General features: G+C 39.5%; 1 protein-coding gene across 1 annotated transcript in view; it reads right to left on the reverse strand.

Annotated features, from left to right (window-relative positions):
• Nucleotides 1–309: 309 nt before the first annotated feature.
• The window catches only part of pappaa (pregnancy-associated plasma protein A, pappalysin 1a), a 103,020-nt gene continuing 78,058 nt past the window's right edge, over nt 310–25,271 (reverse strand). Inside the window, exons 16-22 of the mRNA XM_080874104.1 lie at nt 23,400–23,601; nt 23,080–23,284; nt 22,233–22,380; nt 21,925–22,040; nt 18,400–18,471; nt 17,259–17,357; nt 310–4,688 (exon numbers count right to left, since the gene is read on the reverse strand). Coding sequence (XP_080730230.1) covers nt 4,584–4,688; nt 17,259–17,357; nt 18,400–18,471; nt 21,925–22,040; nt 22,233–22,380; nt 23,080–23,284; nt 23,400–23,601 — 947 coding nt within the window. The 3' untranslated portion in view covers nt 310–4,583. The remainder of the gene's footprint in view (nt 4,689–17,258; nt 17,358–18,399; nt 18,472–21,924; nt 22,041–22,232; nt 22,381–23,079; nt 23,285–23,399; nt 23,602–25,271) is intronic.

Genomic DNA, 25,271 nt, shown 5'->3' on the forward strand with positions numbered 1-25,271 from the left:
TTTTTAACATAACATAAAAAGCCAGGTGTTAAATGAAAAGCAAAAAACAAACAGTTGTTGATGGAGATGTGGAGAATTACTAAAGCCTTGCAAAAAACGTTGCCATAAACGTCATATTATGTGATAAGCATATGCTGTAGGTGAGGCGAACTGTTGTTGCTTGAGCCTAGCTTCAAAAGACTCTGTAAGCTGGGCAAACATCCTCTCTAATTTTCACAGGGCAAGCTTGACCCTGCTTGCCCTAAACAGGCATGCCTGACAGTGACAGATGAGGCAGTGTGTCGAGGTGTGGGGAGGTAGAGGTAGCAAGGGGGTGGGAGGGGTGGTAGGAGTCCCAGAGAGATATGGTTGCCAACCCCGGGAGAAACTCTGACTCACTGGCCTCGGCGTGTTGCCAGTCAGGCTGGCCACCTCTGGCTTAGGGGCAGCCTCTGTGAGTACACATTTTCACACCTGGACAAATAGCAAGACAGGCCAGGAAAAGCAGTCCACCCGTTCCTACCTCTGCCCCTACCCACCTTCTACTTTTCTGCCATCCAAGAACGCTCACCATCACCTGCCTACTGACCTCCAGTCCAATTTTCCCCTTAATTTTCAAGCTCTTTCTTTGCCATTTGCCAACGTTCTTCTGTCCTCAGCTGCCTGTTCCTTGTGCATTACAATGGTTTCTCAAAACGTTACTTGTTACATTATTTGTAGTTGTACTCAGCCATTATGTGGTTAAAACTCACTGCATGTGTGTGTGTGAATGTATTGCTTGTCTGCCTCTGTGTGTGTTTTACAAAAAATGAGAAACAAAGAAAATGAAACGTTTACATTCTAGTTTTGATTAAAAAAAAATACACTGCACTCAGTAACATTTAAATATGGTGAATCATCACTGTTTGCAAGCAATATCCATCTACACATATTGAGCAACGAGAGAAGTTCTTTCTGTGGTTGTTGGTCTAAATTGTACTGTTTATGTCTTATCAGTGCTTGACAGCATTGATCACAATATACTGTGACAACAGAGACAGAATGACAGTTTTGACTTGCAACCTATAATATGTTGGTTTATAGGAACAACGTAAAAAATAACTTACATGGACATTAAATATAACTTAAAAAAGTATAACACTCTCAATAAATAGTTCTACTATTTACACCATTGTTATGAGACTCAAAATGTCGCTAAAATACCAAAAATATAGAAGCAGCAAACATTACAAGCATGAGGTACAGCAAGGGATCGTGTGATGACTACAGTAGAGAGGTGACGTCCTCATCCAATGCACGACTGTATAATTTCTCTCATGACTATCGTGGTTAGCTATGGCTTATGGGTACCTTTTCAAATATAAACAAAATAATTTGCAAGTTGACATTCAGTCACATTCTGCAGACTTTCTTGGTGATAACAATCACTTGTTTTGGTATCCAGATATCAGCTGATGATGCACATAATGGCTGAGGAGGATATTTCTAAATGATTCTAAGTATGTGGAAGCAACAACAGATTACTCTTTTTTATAGAGTGAAGGAAAGGGTCCAATGACAGGTTTCAGATTCATCCCAGCTGGAATGGCTTTCCAGTAACCTCAGTGGCAAATGATGAACCACAGTACTGCATATTACTGGTATGGCGTAGTGAATGTAGGTCAGTCTCCCCCCACTGGTGACAGTTTTGTGTAAAGCAGCAGAATCTGGAGTACTAATATTACATATAATTTGATAATATAATATAAGACATTTTTACCAGGACTATATGGTATTCAATAAAGTGTTAAATGCAATCTTAAAAGTCTTTGTAAATGACTTTACAAAGACTTTCAAGAGTCCCTGTTAACGGGAATTTCTTCATTTACACGCTTCTTCAACATCTCTTGGTTTCTCTGGCACAACGTTCACCTTCGGCCTTAGATAACATATTACACAAACACCAAGGAAACTAAAGATAAATAAAATTTTAATCTAACTAGATCTTAATTACGTGATAACTATTTTTAAATGTGTACTAATGTGTATCCAGTTGTCTTGGATTTGGGGCTTCATTGGATTATGCATAAAGGAATATATGTTTCACAACGACAGCACCTCCATACTTCATTAATAAAATCAAATGCACCATATAGGTCAGATACAAGAAAGGAAAAAAACAAAACAACAGAATAGCAACACAAGGAGTCAAATGGCCAAATATCATACAGTTTGATTCAGGTCACCATTTTGACAATAGCAGCGTCTAAACATTTTTGAAATATTTACTTTTCCCCTCTTACATGACAGCTAGAAAGTGCAGTAACTGAGGTCAATAGTAGAAACACTGATTTAATATGACATTTTGTTAAAATGAAATGCATGAAAAAGGACAAAAAACCCTCCTGTCCAAGAACATATAGCAATATTTACACAATATCTTGATTTTTTTTCCTTTATATTTGGTGGAAAATAATACCTTGACTTTTTTTATATGTTCTGGTATTGACTTGTTTTATTGGTTCTATTGCGCTGACACTACAATTTAGGACCACGTATTTATGAGAATGATCTGGAATTCTATAGCAGCCTAATGTTTGTCACAGGGACTGTGCCACTGGCCCAAGTTTAATGAAATTAAATGTATATTCAAGCCATGAATATGATTTCAGCCAAATAGGAGCAGCAAACATTGGACCAATATGCTAAGCAGCCTTCATTATCAAATGTGCATGAGAATAAAACTCGTGTGTATGTGTTTGGATAGAAGAGTAATAAGATACCGTGCTATTGTAGCAGCCGTGTAGTCTGACAAAATCTAGCACAATGGGGCCAGAAAACCCAAGATTCACAATACTGAGAAGAGCTGATCAGAACAAGCAAGTGCACTTTGTACTGAAGAGAATAGTTTTAAAAATTACTTAAAGACGACACAGCCAGAAAACGTAGGGAGCTTTGATTGTGTTGTGACTGCAAATGGCGTGTTGACATATACATCCAAATGTCATTTTCATGTACAACCTTGTTGCCTGCAGAGCTAGAATACTACGGCATCCAATAGTCCTGAGGGGGAGAGAAAGAGAACCTGTTTATATGATTGCGTACATAAGCAATGTGTTGTGGGGCAGATATGGTCTTTGACCTACGCTCTCTCTCACAGACTATATCCACCCCTTCAACTCGGTACTCCTGTGTGACTGTGCTGTGCAGTACTGTGTGCTCAAGGAAGCCACAGACTACAGGAAAGCACTTACTACATTCGGAGAAGGACTGGGATGTTTTTAATTTCAGTTTAAACTGTTTGAATCGGGGCTTGAGGTAACAAAGTTCTTATCAAGCGTCGCAAGGGGTGAGTTGAAACTGAAACTAAAATCATGCGAGCCCAAAGTGAGGTGTTATCGATGACATTCCTTAAGTCGTGATCAATGTATGTTGTATTTTTCTTTTCTTTTTTTTGGGGGGGGGGGTTACTAGGTGAAAGACGCAAGGACAATTGAGGTTCTGGATTTCTTTTAAAGTTCTTAGTGCATTTTATATGTGGTGTTGTCAACATGTGTTCTAATGCAGTCTATGTTAATGTGAGAAAATGTATTATGAGCAAACATACAAGTGTGAATGAATGCTGTAAAGAGGTACTTTAAGCAGCAAGGAAGACAAAGCTGTCTAACCCAGTTAAATGTTATTATGTGAAGATGGGCAGTAGTGAAAGCCCTAAAATGTTTTCACTATGCTTTTGGGATTTTGCTCTATACTTATGAAATTGTCTTCGGAAACTGTTTCTGTGGCTAGCTGTGGTTTGTGTGCGCCTTTATATTTTGGGTTTTTGTGAGTGTGTTGAATCTGCGACTTCCAAATTAACATGGCTCTCTTATTCCCCACCAAGATCGAAATAACCTAAAGCCTCTGATGTGCCAGTGAAGAAACACACTTTACTTATGGTGACACACAGATATAGAATATCTGACCAGCACCAACTTCTAGCCCCTCCAAAAAAAAAGTTGAACAAGCTTTCAGAGTGTGTGAGGATTATTTTTAACATTTGTCTTAACTTCCTTCATATTTCTGAAACACAATCAATGCTATCCTTGACGTATGCATTTTGATATACCTTTGGTTCAATCACTTGATTGTAGAGTAAGGTCACTAAAATAGACACTAAAGCCAGCACAAAACTCAACAAAAGGCATGCTACCTAGGCTTGGTTATGTTGTTGTTGTTGTTGTTTTTGTTCTTTTTTTTGTTTTGTTTTGTTTTCTCTTTTTTTTTTTCAAAAATGTCTGCTTCATGTAATTCATTTTATTTCGTGTTTTTTTTTTCTTGCTTTGCTTAATGTGTACTTTAATGATTTAATGTATTGCAGGGGTTACTTTCCTTTAAGCTGAAAAATGAAGGTATTATGGAGTCCCATCTTCTTTTCTGTATCTTTCGGTTGTGGAGAGATGGAGGCATTTCAGCAGGTTGGGGTTGCAGTATGGATGGATGGAGAGGTATGCCTTGTAAGCAGCATGTGCAGGAAATCGAAGGCCAAGAAGAGGATGAAGGAGAGTCTGCCTCAGCCACTTTGGCTATGTGGTGTTGGGGAAAGGGTCCTAGGTTGTTGAACAAAGGGTCCTTGCTAAGGTTGGTCACCCCAGGTAGTGGACATGCTCATCCTTTCTGTTCTCTACAGCATTGGGATCCCGACAGGAACACTCATCTCGTAAGTCACAGGACATTGGGAATGGAATCACCTGCGTAGAGAATGAGAAACTTAAATTCATATGTAATTGCCAACTTTAGAGCCCATCTATCCATTTTTTAATGCTTATGAAGTTGTAAGCTCACAAACACAAACACATGCTCTTTATCCTCAAAACAGAAGTTGTCCAAATATTCTTAGTCAAAACCTGAACCCTACCTAATCCTGAAGCTAAACTGTTACATCCTCAACGTCACTATAGTAACACTTCTTCATAACCTCAATGTACAACACCAGCTCCAAGAGAGTTTGGACGATGTGTAAAAAAACCAAAAACCCACAAAATGGAATAATTTGCAAATCTCATAAAGCAATGTTTTATTTTCAATAGAAGATAGAAAACCATTGTACCATTTTCTGCAGGAACATTTTACAACTAATTAAGTTAAATGGGAGCATCCAGTAATGTGACTCCACATAAAAACAGCATCTTAGACAGGCAGAGTTTCTCATGAATATAGAAGGGCAGTGGATCCCAAATCACACAAAACAAATATCAACTACAATGCATAATCCCAAAAAGTTGATTCTTTGCATCTGGACATAGCGTTTTTAGTGGAGAAATGTTTCATCATTCATCCAAGTGACTTCTTCAGTCTCAGCTGACTGCAGGGTTCCCCAACCTTATAAACAGTACATTTGCACAATGACTGACACTAGCACCACTGACAAACAATGAGCTGTGAGGTTAGTCTCATAATCATAATATGTCCATTGTCATGACCGTTGATCACAACCACTGATCAAAGACGATTAGTAGCATTCACAGAGAGTTGGGCATCCCTAGCATCCAACATCAGCATGGAGGACAGGAAGCCACTCACATCACTTAGTAATGACCAGATGATGAACTATTTGAAATGTCCATATCTGGAGGATTGAGCATGCATCAAGACACATTACATAATATTATCAAAAGAATATGGAGCACTATAGACAAAGCTGAAGATCTGGATATCTTTGGGCCCTCAGGTTACACTACATTAAAAACTGGCATGATTCTGTTATCAGTGCATGATTTCAGGAACAGTTCCAGAAATCCTTTGTGTGCGCTGTCATTCAAAGAAGAAGCCATATTATCATTTTAAATGAACCAAAGTTCAATGCTGCTCTTTGGTCACAGCAATCAAACTTGTATTTATTTACTGAAAACATGGATGCTGTATGCTCTGGACCATGAAGAGGAAAGGGACCATCCCACTTGATGTAACTGCTCAGTTCAAAAGCCTGCATCTCTTATGTTATGGGATACATAAGAGATGTGTAAACTGGCAGCTTGCACATCTGCAAAGATGCATCGATATTGAATGCCATATACAAGTTTTAGAGCAATATATACTCCCATATGGATGACATGTTTTTTAATCAAGGCCTGTCAAACAACATGGCTTCATAGTAGAAAAGCGCCTCTTCTTTCTCAGGAGACTGAAAAGATTCGGCATGAGCCCCCGCATCCTCAGGACCTTCTATCACTGTGCCATTGAGAGCATCCTCACTGGATGCATCACCACCTGGTATGGCAACAGCACCGCCTACAACTGCAAAGCTCTCCAGAGAGTAGTGCGGTGCTCTGAACGGATAATTGGAGGTGAGCTTCCCTCCCTCCAAGACATCTACAGGAAGCGCTGCCTGAGGAAAGCGGGGAGGATCATCAAGGACTCCAGTCACCCCAGCCATAAACTGTTCAGACTGCTTCCATCAGGAAGGAGGTTCTGCAGCATCCGGTCCCGTACCAGCAGACTGAGAGACAGCTTTTTCCATCAGGCCATCAGACTGCTGAACACGTCATAGACACCTCAGCTTCACTACTGGAACTTTAACATTATGCACTCCACACTGTATATAAATGCCACTTGTTTTGCACATATTCAACTCTGTATATTTTTATTATTATTATTATTATTATTATTATTATTATTTTATTTTTTTTACTATTTAATTTGTAAAAATGTGTATACACACACACACACACGTAGGAAAATATTTAGTATACACATCCAGAAATGCATACACTATTATATATTGTACATATATTTATTAGTTTCAGGTTGGCCATTCTTGTATTTTGCTCGTTTGTGTTGTTGTGTTTGCACATCTCTGCTGCTTGTGGGGCTCGCACACAAGAATTTCACTCGCATGTGCTGTGCCAGTGTGCCTGCACATGTGATGTGACAATAAAAGTGATTTGATTTGAAATGTCCAGATGCTGAACTGGCCTGCCTGCAGTCCAGATCTTTCACCAACTGAAAACATTTGGCGAACCATGAAAAGAAAAATACAACAAAGAAGACCCAGGACTGTTTGAGCAGCTAGGATCCTCTATCAGACAAGAACTGGACAACATTCCTCTCCCAAATGTCCAGCAACTGGTTTCTATTTACATTTTACACAACATTCCAGCTTTTTTGAAATTGGGGTGGTAAAATATGAAAATAAGAAAAAAATGTCTGAGAAGGGTAGCACCATGAAACTAATGGGCAATTACATCTAACAAGTCTTTTCATGCTAGAAATTTGCAGTACTTTATGTGATGCCATCAAACAGTAGTGTCATTCTACTATGAGGTGACTTTAGGTAAGTGTTTGGTCTTTTTTTCAACATTTTCTGCTCATAGAAGACTCATGATATTAACCATACTATTACAGCAATTGATCCCCTTGTTTTTTCTGATAGTCTTATGTCAAAGTGAAATCCTGCAGGTGAACACAGAACCGGAAGATCAGTGGACATTGCCTCTGGCTTTGACGTCACTAGATAACGATGGTAATGCGTCACTAGCACCAGCTGCTGCTGACTTGTCTGCCCACCTCTTGGGGGGCCTGCTTCAGCTGATTCGGTACACAAAATGTGTCCTTCATCTGCAGGCCAAACAAGAAACACGTGTGGTCCAAGCAGTGAAAGGCAGCCGGTGAACCAAGGATGTCTGCATTTTGTCCTAGGCTTGCTATCAATGTCATTTCTTTCACGTTAGAGCAGACTGATACTTCATTTTTTGCACAATGAGTTTCAGTATACACTGAAAATGTATAGAACCTGGTCAGTGCAACCAGCAGATTCTAACAGCACGTCTCAAGACAAAGACAGCTATTAGTGAAAGCTATCTGGCTACTAGAGGATGAGTTGTTTCCAGGAGAGGATCATTGTGCTATTAACTAAATACGGAGTAGCTGCTGTATAATTACTGAGACTACTCCTATGCCATCTTACAAATTACACCATGAGCTCATACTATCTAAAAATTTGAATTTCCCATTAACTAAAAGATGCTGTTAAAAACTTAATTTGATCTACAATCACACACTGATTGATTTCCTGTCTACAACTAAACAATTTTATCAGATCTTCAAGTTTCTGATAGTTTTCATTAGATTCAGTTTAACTATAATGGAATTGTGTAGTGCAGAGGTCCAAAGCTTGGGAGAGTGAGGTAAAACTGGAAGAAAGGTGGCCTGCTGATAAGCAAACAGTCTCTAAGCTATTACAGCTTCAGCCACAAAGGCTTAAAGATCAGTCAACCAGCTTCCAGTGGCTAGGAAAAATATGTATCCTCTGATCGCTTGGAAAGTGGTTTTTGGAGGTTGCTGGCTATCTCCAGTGAGTCAAAAAGAGGGTGCTGCACCAAAAACACCCTGTAGCATTGATTTGGCTACTGCATCTTTTGAAATGTGTTGGTTGCAGTGTTAAGGAACAGCATTTAGTTTGGAGTCAAGCATTCTAATGCGTAGCCTTTTTTCCTCAGCCACACGTTTCATTTTGCATGGAATCTGCTCATATCCAGTGTACAGTTTACATTGTACAGAATTTCATTACCACTTGATGAGTGTTTGCAGATACGACAGTAGTCTTCCTGACCAGCGAGAGCTACTGTCTAACAATAATTTGGAAACTAATGTCAACTACTTGTACTCACTAGTAGTTGGTGATTGTGCAAACTTCTGGTGACTGCAGCTACCTGCTAGAAACCGACGCATTTGCAAAGAGATTTTCTGTGTAGCGCCATTTACCAATATGCCATATACCGCTACATACCAGTTTGTGACAGTTTCACACTAGCAGCTGCCAGCAACTTGTATTATACATCTACTATACACTTTTCCACAGTGGCCAGTAGTTTCCAGGGGTCAGTGACCCGCTTCAAGGCTTGCATGACTGAAATAAGGCGTGCTAGCCTTATAATATATATATAAAAAATTTGATTTCATAGTACTTTTCTAAAAAAAAATTAGAAAAGCAAAATTTGAAATTGCTTTAGATTGCAGTTAAAAGAAAATGCTTACAACCAAAATGTTATACCTTCATTGGTGCCAAATGACATAAAATAGGGGCAATAATTTTAAGAATTGGGACTTTATTGACAGCGGGTCTGTGGGGGAGCATGCTAGTCACAGAGGAGCAGTGACGCAGGTTCTCCTTTAAAATTAGGTATAAAATAAGTTGTTTATGTGTGGGGGCGGTGTTCTTAATGTCAGGGCCAGGTGGGCAGTGCCCAGACTCCTCTGAGAAAATGAGGCCTACGTGTGATGACTTTACAAGCCCAAGGCCAGACACACTTCAAAAACATGCATGACCAGAGTTTCCTTTGTAGCATTTTGAAGCCAAGAACATGGGGTTCCTCATTCCCGTACAACTCTTTCCTAGTTTAATTACAAAAATTCTGAGTTTCACACTTCCACATTGTTTGTTTTGGAGTGTCTCGCTTGCTGTGTCTTGCTTTATTATTCCCCTTCTCTTGCAGCACAATATCTCAATACACTTCCCATTCCTTTATTTCTCCTCCAAGGGCAGTTCTGTTTATCTCTCAATCTAGAGAGTGATGGTGGGTGGCAAATTTGACATGGTTTCCTTTGACCTTGACCTCCAGGGTGGCTGCGCCAGCTGCCACATCTGGCCCTGACTTAAGGTTCTCTCAGGGTGGCTGGGAAATTAGACTGACTGACTGGCCTTGTGGGCCTGGGGGCCATCGTGCTGCCCTATGTCCCTGGGCTAGAGAAGGCCTGTGCGAGGACACCCACTGACAGCAACATGAAAGCCCTTCAGAAGAACACAGACTTTGTCAGAGCCACATCCTTCAATTTCAGGAACAGGACGAAATAACAGAGTTCCTATTGACATGTCTGTGTTTGCAGTTTGTGCGTTTAAGCCAGCGCTTAAAGGAAAGAAGGTGGCTTTTTGGGCAAAGGGCTGGGAGAAAGGGAAATGGCTTATCTAGAGATCTAGAGATACCAAACTGTTTATTACGTAAATTACATAAATAAGATTATTAGAGGGAATTATAAAAATATATATGGCTGCTTACATGTCATTATAGATTAGAGTGTGTTAATACAGATGTTTTGCTTTCTTATTCAGTCTTTATCTAGAATTTAAGATATAAGCAAAACCTAACCAGTGGCATGTTCATGCTCCTACATTCATATATTACATTCACAGGTCTGAAGATTTCAAAGAATTGTTTGTCACAGCACCAAGAGCACTAGTGTACTGAAAAACCTAAAAATTAATTATCAGTGAAATCTTACAAGTATATGAGTCTGAGATAACCGAGGCCATTAAGAAATTTAAATTAAAAGTCACAGACTTATGCTATAAATACAAAATTGGAATGAGAGCGAGAGACAGAAAGAACAATGGGCAAAAATAAAGTTGTTACAGATTAGATATGGAAGGAAAAAGAGCCACTTAAGAACCAAAGAACACATAACTAACTTTTGGCAATTCAAATGCAAGCACTTGGCATCCGTTACCAGCCTAAACCCCTAAAACCTGTGGGGAGTGTGTCCTCCAGCTGTGTAACTACCTTTGCTCAGCTGTGTAGAAAAGCCCTGCTCTTTATATTCCCCTCTCTCTCATGCTTTTTTGCCCAGTCCACCTTCAGTCCTTGCTCCCCATACTCATACAAATAAATAGTAGGAATTAAAGGAAACTATACCATTAAAATCTGAATTCTATCACAGTACACTGGCCTCCATGTGGAAAAGCAACAGCCACTTTTCATAAAAGATCATGTGTTAAAGATTGTGTGTTTCCAGGTGACTTACATAGAGACAGGATTTGTTTTTGTTTCAAAAGATGGATTGCAGCCATAGCGGTTAGTAGATATCAGACTGTCACCTGAACAAAAAGCATCAGTCATGACACATAGCAAATCATATGTTGAGCATACTTGTGCTAGACTGAGAGTGGTAAACAGCGGCGAGGGGCTGGGAAAGATCTCAGCGCCCACCCGAGACCCAAATCAGACAGAAAAACATACAGGCACATTCATAAAATGTTCTCAAAGAGAGGCCAACTATATGCAAGAAAGGAATTCCTTCCAAAATAGGTGGTGGGGGGGCTAAAAAGGGTCTTGTGCAGGGAACCCTCAGAAAGGCACACTCCATAACCCTTACTTCCTCTCCTCTCTGCCTGTCCAAATCCAGCCAACAGCTTGCAACTATTAAGGGGAGATCCTGTGGTGACCTTACGTGCAGCCAGTCCTTGCACCTTCAAAGCTCCTGGGGTTGAACAACACACAGCAAGTCATCCAGAACTCCTAATACACAAATCATTACCAAAACAAAGGGATATAGCAGTATTTGCTGGGAAGTGGAAGAAAAGTAAACGAGGTCCGTTGCTTTTCAGTACATTTTCCCCTTATTTTTTCCCCCTTCCAGCTGTTATTCAGCTCTTATCGGGAATAAATTCTGAACGAACATGCAAAAAGAGAAAGCTCTGGAAAACTTAAGTGAAAATTACATAATTCCTTTAATATGATTTTGTTTGGTAAGAAAACAAAGTGCTCCGGATTGTGTCTGGAGGAAATTGTATTACATTCCAAACATTAAGATTTTTCACATTGAACTGTTGAATCAGTTTACATTTTAAGAGGCATGGATTGTGATGCCGGAGAGCATAATAATAAACAATCGTGCAACAGCGGTAAAGAAGTCACTTTAAGCGGCTTTCATTAACTGGGGTGTACAGATGTTTTCATGAATTGTGTTGTATCTCTTCCATCATTGAACTGACATAAAAATGATAAACTACTGACCATTACATGACCTTTTTGGATTTTGGTTGCAGAATAAAGAAGTGAGGGTGAATACTTGTTGATTTATCTATTTATTATCCACAGACTTGCTGGACGGACTCAAATCATAGAAAAGATATACGATGATGAGTGCATGTTGGAAAACCATTTTGTTCTGTTACCAAAATAGAGAAGTAAATAGAAGTAATCAGGCAAACAAGATCTGTCTGTGGTTTTATGAAAATAAAGCACCAGTAAGTTCAATGACATACACTGGGAACAATAACAAGCAAGAGTAAAATTCCTACTGAATGACCAGTAACTGATGGTTTGTGTCTGTTCAGGTGCGTTTTGTTTGTGTGTGAATTAGATTAAGCGAGAGTGAGAAAAAAAAAGACAACCCAAGTGACTGAAAGTGGGAATGTGTGAAGGGAAGACTGCATGATAATGAGATAATGAATGAGGGAATGCAGAGATGGGGGTGGGGCGTTGGGCTCCTATGGAGTTTTCCATTAGTCTTTGAGAAGGCCTTTGCTGGTTCTCATTCTTCTGTAGGCTACTATCACGGCTCCTATGTGCATTCACGCTCTCTACACTGCACCACCTTTACTCAGTTTATTCATACTAGACAAAAAGGTATTTAAAAACTACTCTTCTCACCCTCAATGGTCACCATGTTAGCTACGTTAAGAAGCCAGCGGAAGAAAGATTCATTTTCAGCGTCGAAGGTGATGGCAAAAGCTAGCTAGCTTACACAAACAACATTAACGAACAATTATTTTGTGTTACGGCATTGACTGGCGTTTGGGTTTTGTTGTCTATGTAGAAAAAGTTTGTACTAGTTGTACTGCCAGAGCCACAACTAGTAAATATTTCCTAAATGCTGACGCTAATGTTAAAAAAATGCTAACTGCATGACAGCATTTCTATTTAGTACACAGCTTTCACTTCTTCTTCTCTCACAATAATTTATCTGTTGGTTTTGCTTTATTTATGAAATTTTATTACAGTGCAATTACATTACAACTTTTATAATTCATTATCTGTGTAAATTAACCACGTGGCTGTCAGGACAGAGACAAAATAGCAGTTAGCTGGAGAGTGCAGTGGGGTAACGTTGGCAATTACATGTTATACATCTGATGAAACTGTTGCTGTCTACATATACAGAAAATCACATTGAACAGAAATTCACATCAACACTTACATCCATAAATAGCGACATAGTTGTCGGAAGAGGGCTATTTAATGGCAAACCAACGTGTGCACTCAGTAACCTTGCTTTTACATAGGATATAACCAGAATACAACCAGCTGGGTCAAGGAGCCTACTGCAAAGAGACATCGGAGATATTGCAAAAAAAATCAAAAAGTTATTTTTGTCTCTAGTCAGTAAATTTAATGCACAGGTACTTAAATATAAAAAAAAATGCAATTTACACCTCACAAATAACTTCATTTAATTTAATGCGTGGAACTGTATTTCATTATAGCAGAGTAAATGTACTGTATCAAAGACAGACAAAAAAGGATTATGCTATTGTCTCTGATTAAGACAACTGTGGATGACTTAAAAAAAATTTCTAGCTAACAAGAAGAAAAAAAAATCACAGTGTCACAGAAACAAAACCTTTGTTGATGAAATACGTGTTTAGGCACATGTAAGCGAGCTGGAACAATGTCTTTATTTGAGGTCTGAATGGGAACATTGATTTCACTCTGAAGAGATAAAAACTGTCTGTCTTTGTCAGCTGGGAAAAGCATTAATCAGCAGGTCAGAGAAGCAGAATCTGTAATGAGTTACACATTTGTTTTTATTATATATAACATATTTTTTTTATGAATCTCTGTCCTGGGTTAATCGCCATGGATTGTAGAAAATAAGCATCAGGTGCAAAACGCCCTGTAACTGACTTGTCTGAGTTGATCAAAAAGGAATGATTGTGAGAATATGAGATAAACAACTAAATCCAAATGTCTTATTAACGCAAGTACTAAAACAATAAATAGAGAGGAAATATGGGCAGCGATATCAAAGTAACATATAAAGATTGTCAGGAAGGCTGTTAAAATGTAATCATTTAAAACTCGCATTCAGGTTAAATTGAGTTTCGTGAAAACAAGGTATGTTTATATTGGCCAAGACATTAAGCAACATGTGTTTGCGAGCAAAAAGCATCAATTAAGCAATGTGCTCGCAAGAAAAGGGATTAATGTCAAACATCTGGTTTTCCTTTGTTCCTATATCAATTTCACATATCAGCTTAATTCCTTAGTGTTTCCTTTTTCTTTCTCACCCACAGTAACCTTTCCTTGCCCCTTGCTCCTGGCATCTGATAAATCAAATTACAACTGGTTATTTCAGAATAATTTTTTTTAAATGCCTTGAATAATTTGCAGGGGACCCACTAGTGGAAAACACCAGCCAGTTGTAGTTGCAGTCCATGCATAATGTCTTTAAATAGAATTTGGACAAGCATTGTTCAGGTGTAAACCCAGGGGAACAGCCTAGAGTCATTAAGAAAAACGGATAAAACTTTCCAATTTCTTTGAAAATTAAGAATTATAGCAGATCGCGGTGAAGATCACGGAGCTTATCTTCACCTCATTGTTATTTCTAGTATGACTATTAGTAATAATAGCATTCACTGGATGGTTTCACGCTTAATTTGTGTAGTTATTTCAGTAATAGTTTTGTACAAGTTTTGTGGATCACACTATTGACTTTCAGTATGCCGTTTCTTTGGCTTAGAAATACTATAGCATTAAGCCTTGCAAGATTCCTCCACAACAATTGAGGTTCTGGAAAGTAAAACCATACTTTGCTTGACATTTTTGCTGATAAATAGCATATTACTACTATTCTATCTATTACCAATATATTGAAGTATTAGGAGGCAACAAAGTTATTTGGGGAAATGTTAGAAATGCTCTTTTCCCCTCAGCCTGGGCAGAGGCGTGTCCATATATGATTACCAGCAGCAGGTGGTCTGAGCCCCAGCAGGGGAAGAAAAGTCATAATAAACAAACTGTAGATTACAAGCTGTGTGTAAACTTGCATGCTGTACTATTGAATACTAAGAATCACACATACTAAATGGACTTGAGACACAATTCCACTTTTTTTGTTGCAAGATGTTACAATAATATTTGTGTGTTCAAACTGAGACAAATATATATAAATGTATGATATTTCATCATTCAGGTCTGTAACAAACAGCCAAAAGCAACCAAAAACAATCAAGAATTTCCTTAACTGACCAAGTCAGCCATAAATCCCATTAAAAATTCATTCATAGTGATTTAAAACAAGACTACAGGCAGAGTGACCCGGCAACAAAGAGCAGCTGAAGGTTGCTGTGGTGAATGGCCTGGAGAGCGTCACCAAGGAAGAAATAAAGTATCGGCAGATCTTTATCAGCTGTTACTGACTACGAGGGTGGTTTCACAAAATGTTTCTCTTTGCCTAATGTTTCTTTGTTCAATTTTCTTTTAAAACCTGTAAACCTCAGGGACTGTGTGTTAAAAAGTATATCTCTCTCGCATGCGTCTTCTTATATTGATATATACTGAGACTTTTTCTTTAAAACTATTGCTCAAGTTTAATATAGAGTACGCTGTCAATATAGTTAAAGGTTTCTCTGAATCTGTTGATCTTGTGTTGTGCAGTACGTGGCTCTGTGGTTGACAGTTATAAAATGAGGAGATTACTTCTTTGTGCACATGGTTTGAAAAGCATTTTTCAATGAATGCAAAATGCAAAAATGTATTTCTGATGTTACTGAGTTTTGTAGGTTTGTCTGTCTTCTTGTTGACAAGACCATGCATAAACTTCCAAATTGATTTCTTGGTGAAGAAGTAGAGTATGGGCAAAGAAAAAAATGCTAAAACTAGTGCAGATGGGGATCGCTTTCTTTGAAGTTTTGAGATGGGGCATAGACATTTGTTTTGGCAGGGCACTGGCCCATGTAATTTGTGTGTATGTGTAGTTGAAAGCAAGGTTACCCTGAAACCTAGTGAAATGTAATCAAATTTGGTGCATGCGGTATATGAGCAACAGAAGGACCCATTAAATTTTGATACAAATTTAATTTCTTAAATTTAGAGTATAGAGTATAAGCCTTTGTGGAGGACACTGCTTTTTGATTGTGCTTCAAGATTTCTTTAGCGTTCAGCTAGTCTAAACAATTTCTGGAACATAGACACAGATGTCAAAACCTTCAAAAGCATTTCAGTTTTAAACTGTAGATGTGTTGCTCCATCCAAACATAACATTAGACCATGCTACCCTTTGATGTATAACTTCTAACTCTCAAAAAATAAGGCCTGTTCTCCTGATAGGATCCATCGACAAAAGTGCGTTATGCAAGTTCTGCCCAAAGGGTCAGAAGATTTTGCAATTTGATAACAATTCATCAACTCTCTGCTGCATTTGGAATACAATGGCTTAGATTTGATAGTTAACTTATAAAAGAAAGAACTCAAAGACTCAAATTTTGAATCGCATTCTGATAGAAGCCAATAGCACATAAATAGAAGAAGGAAATTAAAGAATTTGTATTTTAAGATAGATTCATAGTGATTTAATAGATAGATGCTAAAGATGAAGTTGCTAACTAACAACCTTACTAAATATTTATATATGTATCCCAAAAACATGAAATTGGGATACGACAAAGCTGTCCACTAAGACACAGTGACATATCCAGTGATAGACATCAATTTCAATATAAATCTAGCCAGACATACAGATGGATATGCCGGGAGTACAACCAAAGTCTTTCACCAGATTCAGAGAAACAGGCCAGGCCAGGAAAGCAGATGCTGCAGCCCAGAAGCTAAACTACACATCCATCTATAATTCTTGCCAATAGCTGGCAGGGATGAGACAGGCAAAGTACCACTCAGAATTTAGGGAGTTAATACCACAGAAATCATCATTTTTTAAAAATGCAATGCTGAATTTTAAAAATAGAAAACAAAATTCTTGAAAGATTAAACGAATGCATAGATAAAATGACAGTTCTCTTTTATTATTAGAATGAGGTAGTAAAGTAAGTAAGATGTACTCATCAAATAACTACAGCCTTTACTTAAAATAGTCTAAAAATACTAAAAATAAAGTAAAATTACTACCCAAATTTCACATAATTGTGTGAACACACTATACAAAATAACAGATTAAGTAACAAAATACCGCAGCAAGTGGTATTTTGCGAGCACTATTGATGAAGTCTAAAACCTCCCACTCTCTTGAATTCAGGGTCTGTAATCTGTCTACCAGTGCACACAAGACAATGGAAGGAAGAAATTGTTTAGAGATCGTCCAAAGGTTGAAATACTATACCTTTCAGCAGAGCACTGTGATTCATTACAGTACACTGAAAATAGGATTTTCACAAGTATCAAAGCTTATTAAAGATATCATGCAACCTCCACCGAATGCATAGCAGTAGAGTAAAATGATAAAAACATATGCAGGAGGTGGGATAAGTACTTTTTTTGAGAGGGGGGGGGTTGGGTCTAATTTCCAGGTAAATAAATGCCACTAACCTTTTTAGTCTTGACAGTCGATTGGCAGCAGTCTCCTCCATCGTAGTTACAGAAGGCTCTGTTGTTTACTGAGTCACAGTAGTTGTCTCCCATGAATGGCTATATCAAAGAGAAAGAGCCAAGCAATTAGGCACAGACACTGAGCTAAGAACATCCTGCCTTGTTAATTGCTGCCACAACTCTCAGAGTCTTTTGCTGTTTTCTCTTGAGCATTTTGGGGCTTTTAGAAGCCTCTGGATAAATTTGCTGATAAATCTGATACATTACATTTTCCTCATTCTTCAATCTGACTCTTTAAGCCCTTAGTCGCCCAGACCCGTAAATAAAACTGAGGACACCATAAACTATTCACTGCACAAAATGCACAAAAAGCGGAAGCGAATGGATGGATGGATATATCCACCTTTATCACCTTTACCATTATTACTTGAAATTATTATTTCAAGTAATATGATAATATGATAATATGATTTTATCAGACTTTTTTAGACTTGGAGGAAATGTGGCCCACTCTTCTTTACAGAACTATGTTAGTTAATCAACATTTGCAGATATAATCAACACCTTGATTATTTACTTTTTTCAGCCATTCTGTGGTAGATTTGCTACTATTCTTGGGATCATTGTCCTGTTGAATGACCCAGTCTTGGGAAAGGTTTTGGTGTTTCACAGGCCTCACATTTGATTCTAGAATCCTTTGCTATGGAGAGAAGTTTACGGTCAACTTAGTGACTGTCCAGGTCCTGTGTCTATAAAACAAGCCCAAATCACCACCCCTAAGCTGTTCCATATTTGCCCAGGAACCCTTCCAAACAAGCCACACTTGTTCAGGCTTTTTTCTAATTCTACTGTTATGAATTTTAACATTCTGACCTTGGGATGAATCTGCTCGGATGTCCAGTTATAAGTAGATTGCAGCATTGTGTTAGCACACATCTGAAAGTTCCAGTCTCACTTGTTGATGAGCAATTAATCAAGTGCATTTGATCAGCAGCACCTGATTGCTACGTACCCTCTTAATTCTTAATAAGCATTCAGGGTGGACTAAGTACAGAAGGTAGTACCGAAAGCTTTACACACCATATATCCTGTGTTTGAGTCAAGAAAGTAGGTATGAAAATTAAATTTTTGTATGCCTTACCTCACATCCTTTGATGCAGTGGAGGAATTCTGGGTGTGGATACCATTTCAGCCCCATTGTACAGATAATACTCTGTAAGATAAATCAACATTTGTGGGTTGAAACAAAGAAACACTGACGCTTGAAAAGTTGCTCTGTACAATTTATTTCCTGCCAGGAGTTTGTCCTTTTTTCCCAGATTTCAGGCCACATAATCCCTAACCGTACTAAACTCAATGGGCACATTTAAGCTGTGCACGGACACACCCCTAAGACAGGGAAACATAGACGTTATCAAAAGAGCTCATGTGCTACTCATAGAAGCTTTTTTGTGAAGCCTCCTTTGCTTTACACTGAAACCGAGTAAATTGATTTTTAAAAGACATAACTTAAAAAAAAATGTTTTTTATAACTTAGTCATACCCCCAGGAGGATAAGGAACTGGAAGCATGAGAAAGACAGAAGCACAGAGGTAAGAGGACCAGGTTATCTAATATCTTTGCAGAATGTGTGGAATCCCATTCTGTTCTCCTGCTGTGTTTCTCTTCGAAATGCAGCAGAACACATTTGTGCTCAGGGCAGGTGGACAGCAATGTGTACACTGAATGTACAGCTATATGTGCTAATGCACCCTTCTAAGCATACACTGTACAAGAATATAAGGGTGTAAAGGGTGTAAATAGTTACATGACGATGAAAGGGCATTTTTAATTTCACGACTGTGACCTCATAAAGTCTGTGTCCCATGTTGGGAATTTGTACGTGAACAGGCAAACAGATGCTTTGCTTATAGGATATGTAAATCGAGCTTATATAGTACTGGCCATGACCAAAAGCACCATTTGCAGCAAAACCCCGCTGACCTCAGCTGGTCCATTTTTCAGATCCATTGTGCCCCAATATCTCACAAAGTTGACATTCTTTTCTTTTGTTGCTGCAAACTAAGGTATTTTTCATTACAGTCGTGTCAGCAAATCAATGCAAAAAGAAAGATACAGGCTTCAAGGTGGAGAGAATCAACAACATAGCATCTGAGGGCAACTGAGAGCTGTGAGAGTGATGCTTCTACTACTGTGATATAGTACTGCATAGCTGAGTCCAGACATGCCTGCTGTGTGTGTGTATGCCTGTGCGTCTACAGGGAAGGGCTCTAATGGTCAGTATATACGGTGGAATACTGAGAACATTATTTTATATTTCAGGTGAAACTTTTTGCAAATGCTGTACTTTTTCTTTCTTTCCTTCTTGTGCTCTACAGTGATGATGTCATCTAGAAACTCTCCCCTTCTCTCTCATTCTCTCTCTCTTTCCTCTCACTGCAATGTCGTAAATCATGATAATCCATGATTGTAGCCTGGCCTCACCCCTCACTACGTATGGGATCCTCACCCTCTGAAGCCTCCCCAGGGGACTGATACCACATAAAAATAGATCCCTATCTCAGCACCACCACAGAAGAGGTCATGTCATATAGAAAATGACTAATTCTGCAGTAAGCCCGACAGGGTAATTTTGCTGATAAAGGGGGAGGAGGGTGCTGAGGGCACAGAGTAGTCATAGATAGAGAGACAGGGAAAAGAAAGAGGGAAGGTGGAGATAAAGAAGGAGGAGAGAATTCTAAGTGGGTCACACTAAGAACCAAAATACAACTAGTTTAAAGGCAATAAATCAACATCACTTACTAAGGTGGGCAACGCTGATTTTCAGCTCAGCAAAGTAGAACTAGAAAGTGGGGACATTAATTCTCTTGTAGATGGTGCATGAAGAATTCCACCCTCTAGGGATAGTTTGCCAATTCCTACTTACAGCATTCCTGGTGTTATTACAACTGTTAGCCTTCACCATGACTATTATTATTTTTCACTTCCCACTACTGCAGTATCCTTCTGTTCTGTTTTGTTAATACCCTTTTTATCTTGTATTTCTGTGTTTTTGCATCCTTATCTCTTGGGTGGTCATTCAGTTTTATTTTTCATCTTTTTTTTGATACTAGAATTAACTGAGTAGGAACAAGGTTCACCATTAATGTCAGTAATAGCACTATGACAATTATGTGATCGCAAATCTAACATGCTACCATTGGGAACATCTTGCCACATGAGTGGCAGACCATTTTTATAGGGTGGCCAGACTAGGACCATTAGTCATTAGGAGGAATATAAACTGATTTCTTATCATTTATGATCACCCCTGGCCACTCCTGTGCCATAAGGCAAATTTCTGTTAGCCCTTTTAGATGCTACGGTAGTTGCTTATGACTGCGTGTATATGTTCGGGATGAGACTGTGTGCTCGCATTAATTATGATATATCAACACAGGATGAGCTGGCAGAAGGAGGGACAAAACAAAACATTACACTTGCTTAGACTTGTGGTCATTACCTTGAAAGCTTTACCTCTTCTAACCGCTTATCCTCAACACACTTTCCTACTCTTTAACAGTCATCCTACCAACATCACTTCTCTGACTTCTCTTACACTATCAGATGGACCCAACAGCATAACCTCAGGTTTGAAATTACCCCTGAGCACAAATCATATCAATTACACAAATCCATAAAAGCAGATCATTTCGTGTCCACATGGCCTAACCCACCCCTCCCCCGGCATCCACCACCAACTGCTGACTCAGTGTGACTCTGAAACAGAAACAAAAGGTGTTGTCGGAGAAAAAAAAAGAGAAAAATAAAATGTACTCTTTTGGTCAGGCGCGACTTCTCTAGTTTCAAAACTCGATGCTATTTAGTAAGACCTGTCTCTTGTTCTACAGCTAAAAGGGCATTAAGCTGACAAAAGTACTTAAGGCAGATTCAACATTTGTGGCATTGATACATTTTGAGAGTAAAATTAGAATTTAGACAACACACACGGTCCAGCTGTACCTCTACACAGCTGCTGACCTCAACCATAATCTTCATGAATATCTCAAATGACACCATGGTTGTGTCGGAGAGCCCCAAAAGAGACAAAATGTACGGTCCTGTGCTATGTGACCTTCTCCACCACAGCCTCCTACCTCTGTGTTTTGCTATCTGCCAAAAAAAGAACACTTTATTATTTAAGTACCTGTAAGGTATATCTAAATTAGGCCAATTACCAGTGAGCTTCAGTGTTCTTTAACAGTGATTAACCTGAATGAATAAGGTTGGTCACAGTGGCAGTGAGGGTGAAAACAAGTGCCTCACAACAATTCTTCAGCAAGACAAATACACTGGAATTTAGAAAAAAATCTTTACACCTTGGGAATAAAGTTCTTGTACCTCATTATCTCTCCACTATATCTACTACTATATCATCTTGAAGACTGAAAGGAAAGTGGGCAGCAGGAGGTTTTCATACTTGTTGTCAAGAATAAATTTTAAAAGGTTGCTATGCCTCTAATCCAAATATTTGTATGGCATTGGGTTGGCATTTTGCATTGCAAGCGATGGAGTCAGGATCAAGGAACTATATGTGAAATTCCAAGGAGAAGAGCTGTGCTTCACAGAACTTCGTGAAGTGCGTCTCTCAGAGCTGTGAGGCGCACACAAACACATGCAAACTTACCTTCAACTTAGGTGGATTTCTCCAGTGCTCCTTCATTACTTTTCCTACGGTCATATTGTGAGGGAGGATCACAACATCGTTGTTCCCCTCTCTACATGTCAGCTCACACTCCTCACCTGTGTTTGTTTGTGTGACAAAGTGACAGAGAGAATTACACTAATGAAAGATCAACACCACGAATGCCGAGATTTATTTTCCTCGTCATTGCCAAACCATTGTGAGACTATGTCACAATGGTTTGGCAATGTGTGAAAGATGAACCTAGTATAAAAAAAGCATTAAGTAACAGTAGATTTGTGCATACAGACCTATGCCGTGTCCTCGTTTGCATGAGTATTGCAGGCTATAATGGAGGTTTTGAGGTAAAGAACACTGGCCTTGGCTGTGTGGGCACAGGCGGAACGACCCTGTCCAATTTCCATCTTTTCGACAGCGGATCTCATTGGACCCTTTGCCCTGAAAATAACACATATATTGACAGACAAATAATTATACACATACAGACATACACACAGGTGCACAAACACTACTAGGCCAAGGACACTGAGATGCCATGCCACTGTACAGGGAAATACAATCCAATTTTTAGTAGGCATCCAACCCACAACGTCGAAGAGGCAGAACAGATTAAAAGGTGTATACATTTCAAAAGTCTGTGGCAGCAGGGCTGTTCTGGAAATCAATAGCAATCTAATTAGCATGGCGTCAAATTGAGTCGGGCTAAGGGAGACAGGGAGAAAAGCAGGCAGGGCAGAGAAAGACGTATCAGAAAAAAACAGCCAGGATAAAGGCTGTATCTTATTTTTCAGTCATTAATTCGTTAATTTAGTACATTATCATTGGTCATTAGTAATTATGTATGATATTACACAAGAGTATATTAATAACAATTTGTCTGTAGTGATTTCCAAACAAACAACATTACCAGTAATCCTGGAGAATCAGCCTGGTGGTACAAATTGTTTTAAATGCACTATATTTATCTGTGATTATATTATTTATTACTAAGTTATGCTGAACAAACAAAACAAAAAAGAACTGTGAGGGTGCAAAGAAGAGATAAAAAAGAGAAGACAAGGACACTGGCAAAGCAAGAATAGACAGAGAGGAAAGAGATGGACAGACCTGCTTGCAAGTAGGGTGCAGCAGCCTCACCGTATGGGCAGAGCGTCCTGTGCCGGCGATAGCAGTATTACCAGCAGGGTCAGAGCAGTTTAGGGTGCAGGTACTGTCAAAACGAAACCCATTGGTACAGTTATAGGAGCCATGGAAGATCGGAGGTGGAGGATCACAAGTCACGGGCTCGCAAGATCCCTCGAGCCAGGTGCCGTCTTCTGTGCACTGGCGTTTGAATGCACGCCTAAAAGGAAAAGAGAGATGATTAATTGAATCACGTGCAGACCCTAATTTCATGTGGGAACAAAGTTTCAAAGTAGCAAAAAATGAACAAAAAAAATTTCAGTTTATTTCTTTACCGCTTGGGTTTATTGGTAACATGGTAGCCTGGCCTGCACTTGTACTTGCAGAGTGTGCCAACTTTTAAGTCTGACTGCTGGCAACGTTTTGTCTGCAGCACAGCATTGGGTACAAGAGGAGGGGCTGGGCAACGAAGCTCACATAGAGCCTCTGGGAAGGACCATAGACCATCCTCGAGGCAGGTAAGCGTGTTGTTTGTACCTAGAGAAACGAAAAAGGAAAGGATAAATGGAAAAGCATACAGGTCAGTGAATCAGTAAAACTAGGTCAGATCAGATGCAGTCGGCTTCAAAACTATGAGTTGTAGTGCAAAGCCAAATTTGAGGTTGTTTGAAAAAAGGTGGTCTTAGTTTAAGGGTCTTTTCTGTGTTCCTTGGCAATCAGTGGGAAGAAACCTCTAAAATTATTAGCAAGAACATCCCCTCTTGCCCCTGTGGGCGCTCTATCCTGCAAGCTCGGGTGCTCTACCAGAGTCCTGGGAGCTTGAGGGTCCTGCACAGTATCTCTGCTGTTTCTAGGACTGCGCATCTCGAATATTGTTTTTGGGATCTGCTGGAGCCACTCGCCTAGCTTGGGGGCCACAGCACCAAGTGCTCCGATTACCACTGGGACCACTGTTACCTCCCCACTCCATATCTTCTTGAGTTCTTTTCCCTTGAAACTTCTCCAGCTTCTCATGTTCCTTCTTCCTTATAGTTCTGTTACTTGGTTACTTGTTACTTTCTTCATCATTCATCTATCTCTACCGCTGTCTTCCTCTGCTCGTCCACCACTACTATGTCCGTGTGATTATCTATCACCAGTTTGTCTGTCTGTCTAGACCCCAGCCTCTGTGGATCTTGTGCTCAGAACTTGTTCCTGTGCTGCCATGATTAGTGCCTCTGCGCTATCTTTCAGTCCAGCTTTGTCCAGCCACTGGCAGGACTTCTGGATGTCACCATGCAGGGCTCTTTTGCTAGCTCTGGCCATCATCCTTGGTTGTGGCCATCTTCCTATGTACTCATGGATGTTTGTTGTCACATCCTGGACAGTGATTCTGACACTCCCCAAATCTTCCTTACATTTAGTGTTACGTCTTGGGGTGCTGGATTTGGGGTGAAACCCTCCATGCATGATGAGGAGCTTCCTTGTCTTGATGTCAGTGGCCTCTATCTCCTCCTTTGGTCAGCTTATTATCCCAGCAGAGAACCTGATAACCTGCAGGGTGTAGCTGTTGATAAAACGGATCTTGTTCTTCCAGTTCAACTGACTTCTCAGGATTTGCCTGACCTTTTGCAGGTATTTGGTGGTTGCAGTTTCCATTTCTCATTTGTGGTTGTCATTTGCCTGTGGAATTCCCAGGTACTTGTAGCCGTCCTTAATGTCTGCAATGTTCCCTTCTGGTAGTGCAATTCCCTCAGTTCTGACTACTTTTCCTCTCTTTGTTAACATCCGACTACATTTATCTAGTCCAAATGACATTCCAATGATGTTGCTGTAGATCCTGGTGGTGTGGATCAGTGAACAATGTCTCATTCAGTCCTAGCGTACAGCTTGATGTCATCCATGTAGAGGAGGTGGCTGATGATTGCTCCATTCCATAGTCAGTATCTGTAGCCAGTCTTGTCAATGACCATTGGGGACAAAGGATCTCCTTGGTAGATGCTGCACTTGATGCTATTGGCTTGAAGTTGGCCAAATCCACATTTAGTTCATGATAAAGGCTCTTAGGTTCCTTTTGATTCTGTATAGATCTAGGCATTCGGGATCCATGTGTGGGGCATCTGGTTGGACCACCCTTGACCTTCAGAACTGCTTTAATTCTTCATGGGATAGATTCAACAAAGTGCCAGAAAAATTCTTCAGAGATTCTTCTCATTGTCATCTTCTAG

The sequence above is a fragment of the Rhamphochromis sp. 'chilingali' genome (genome assembly GCF_963969265.1).
Source record: "Rhamphochromis sp. 'chilingali' genome assembly, chromosome: 2".
Taxonomy (NCBI): Eukaryota; Metazoa; Chordata; class Actinopteri; order Cichliformes; family Cichlidae; genus Rhamphochromis; species Rhamphochromis sp. 'chilingali'.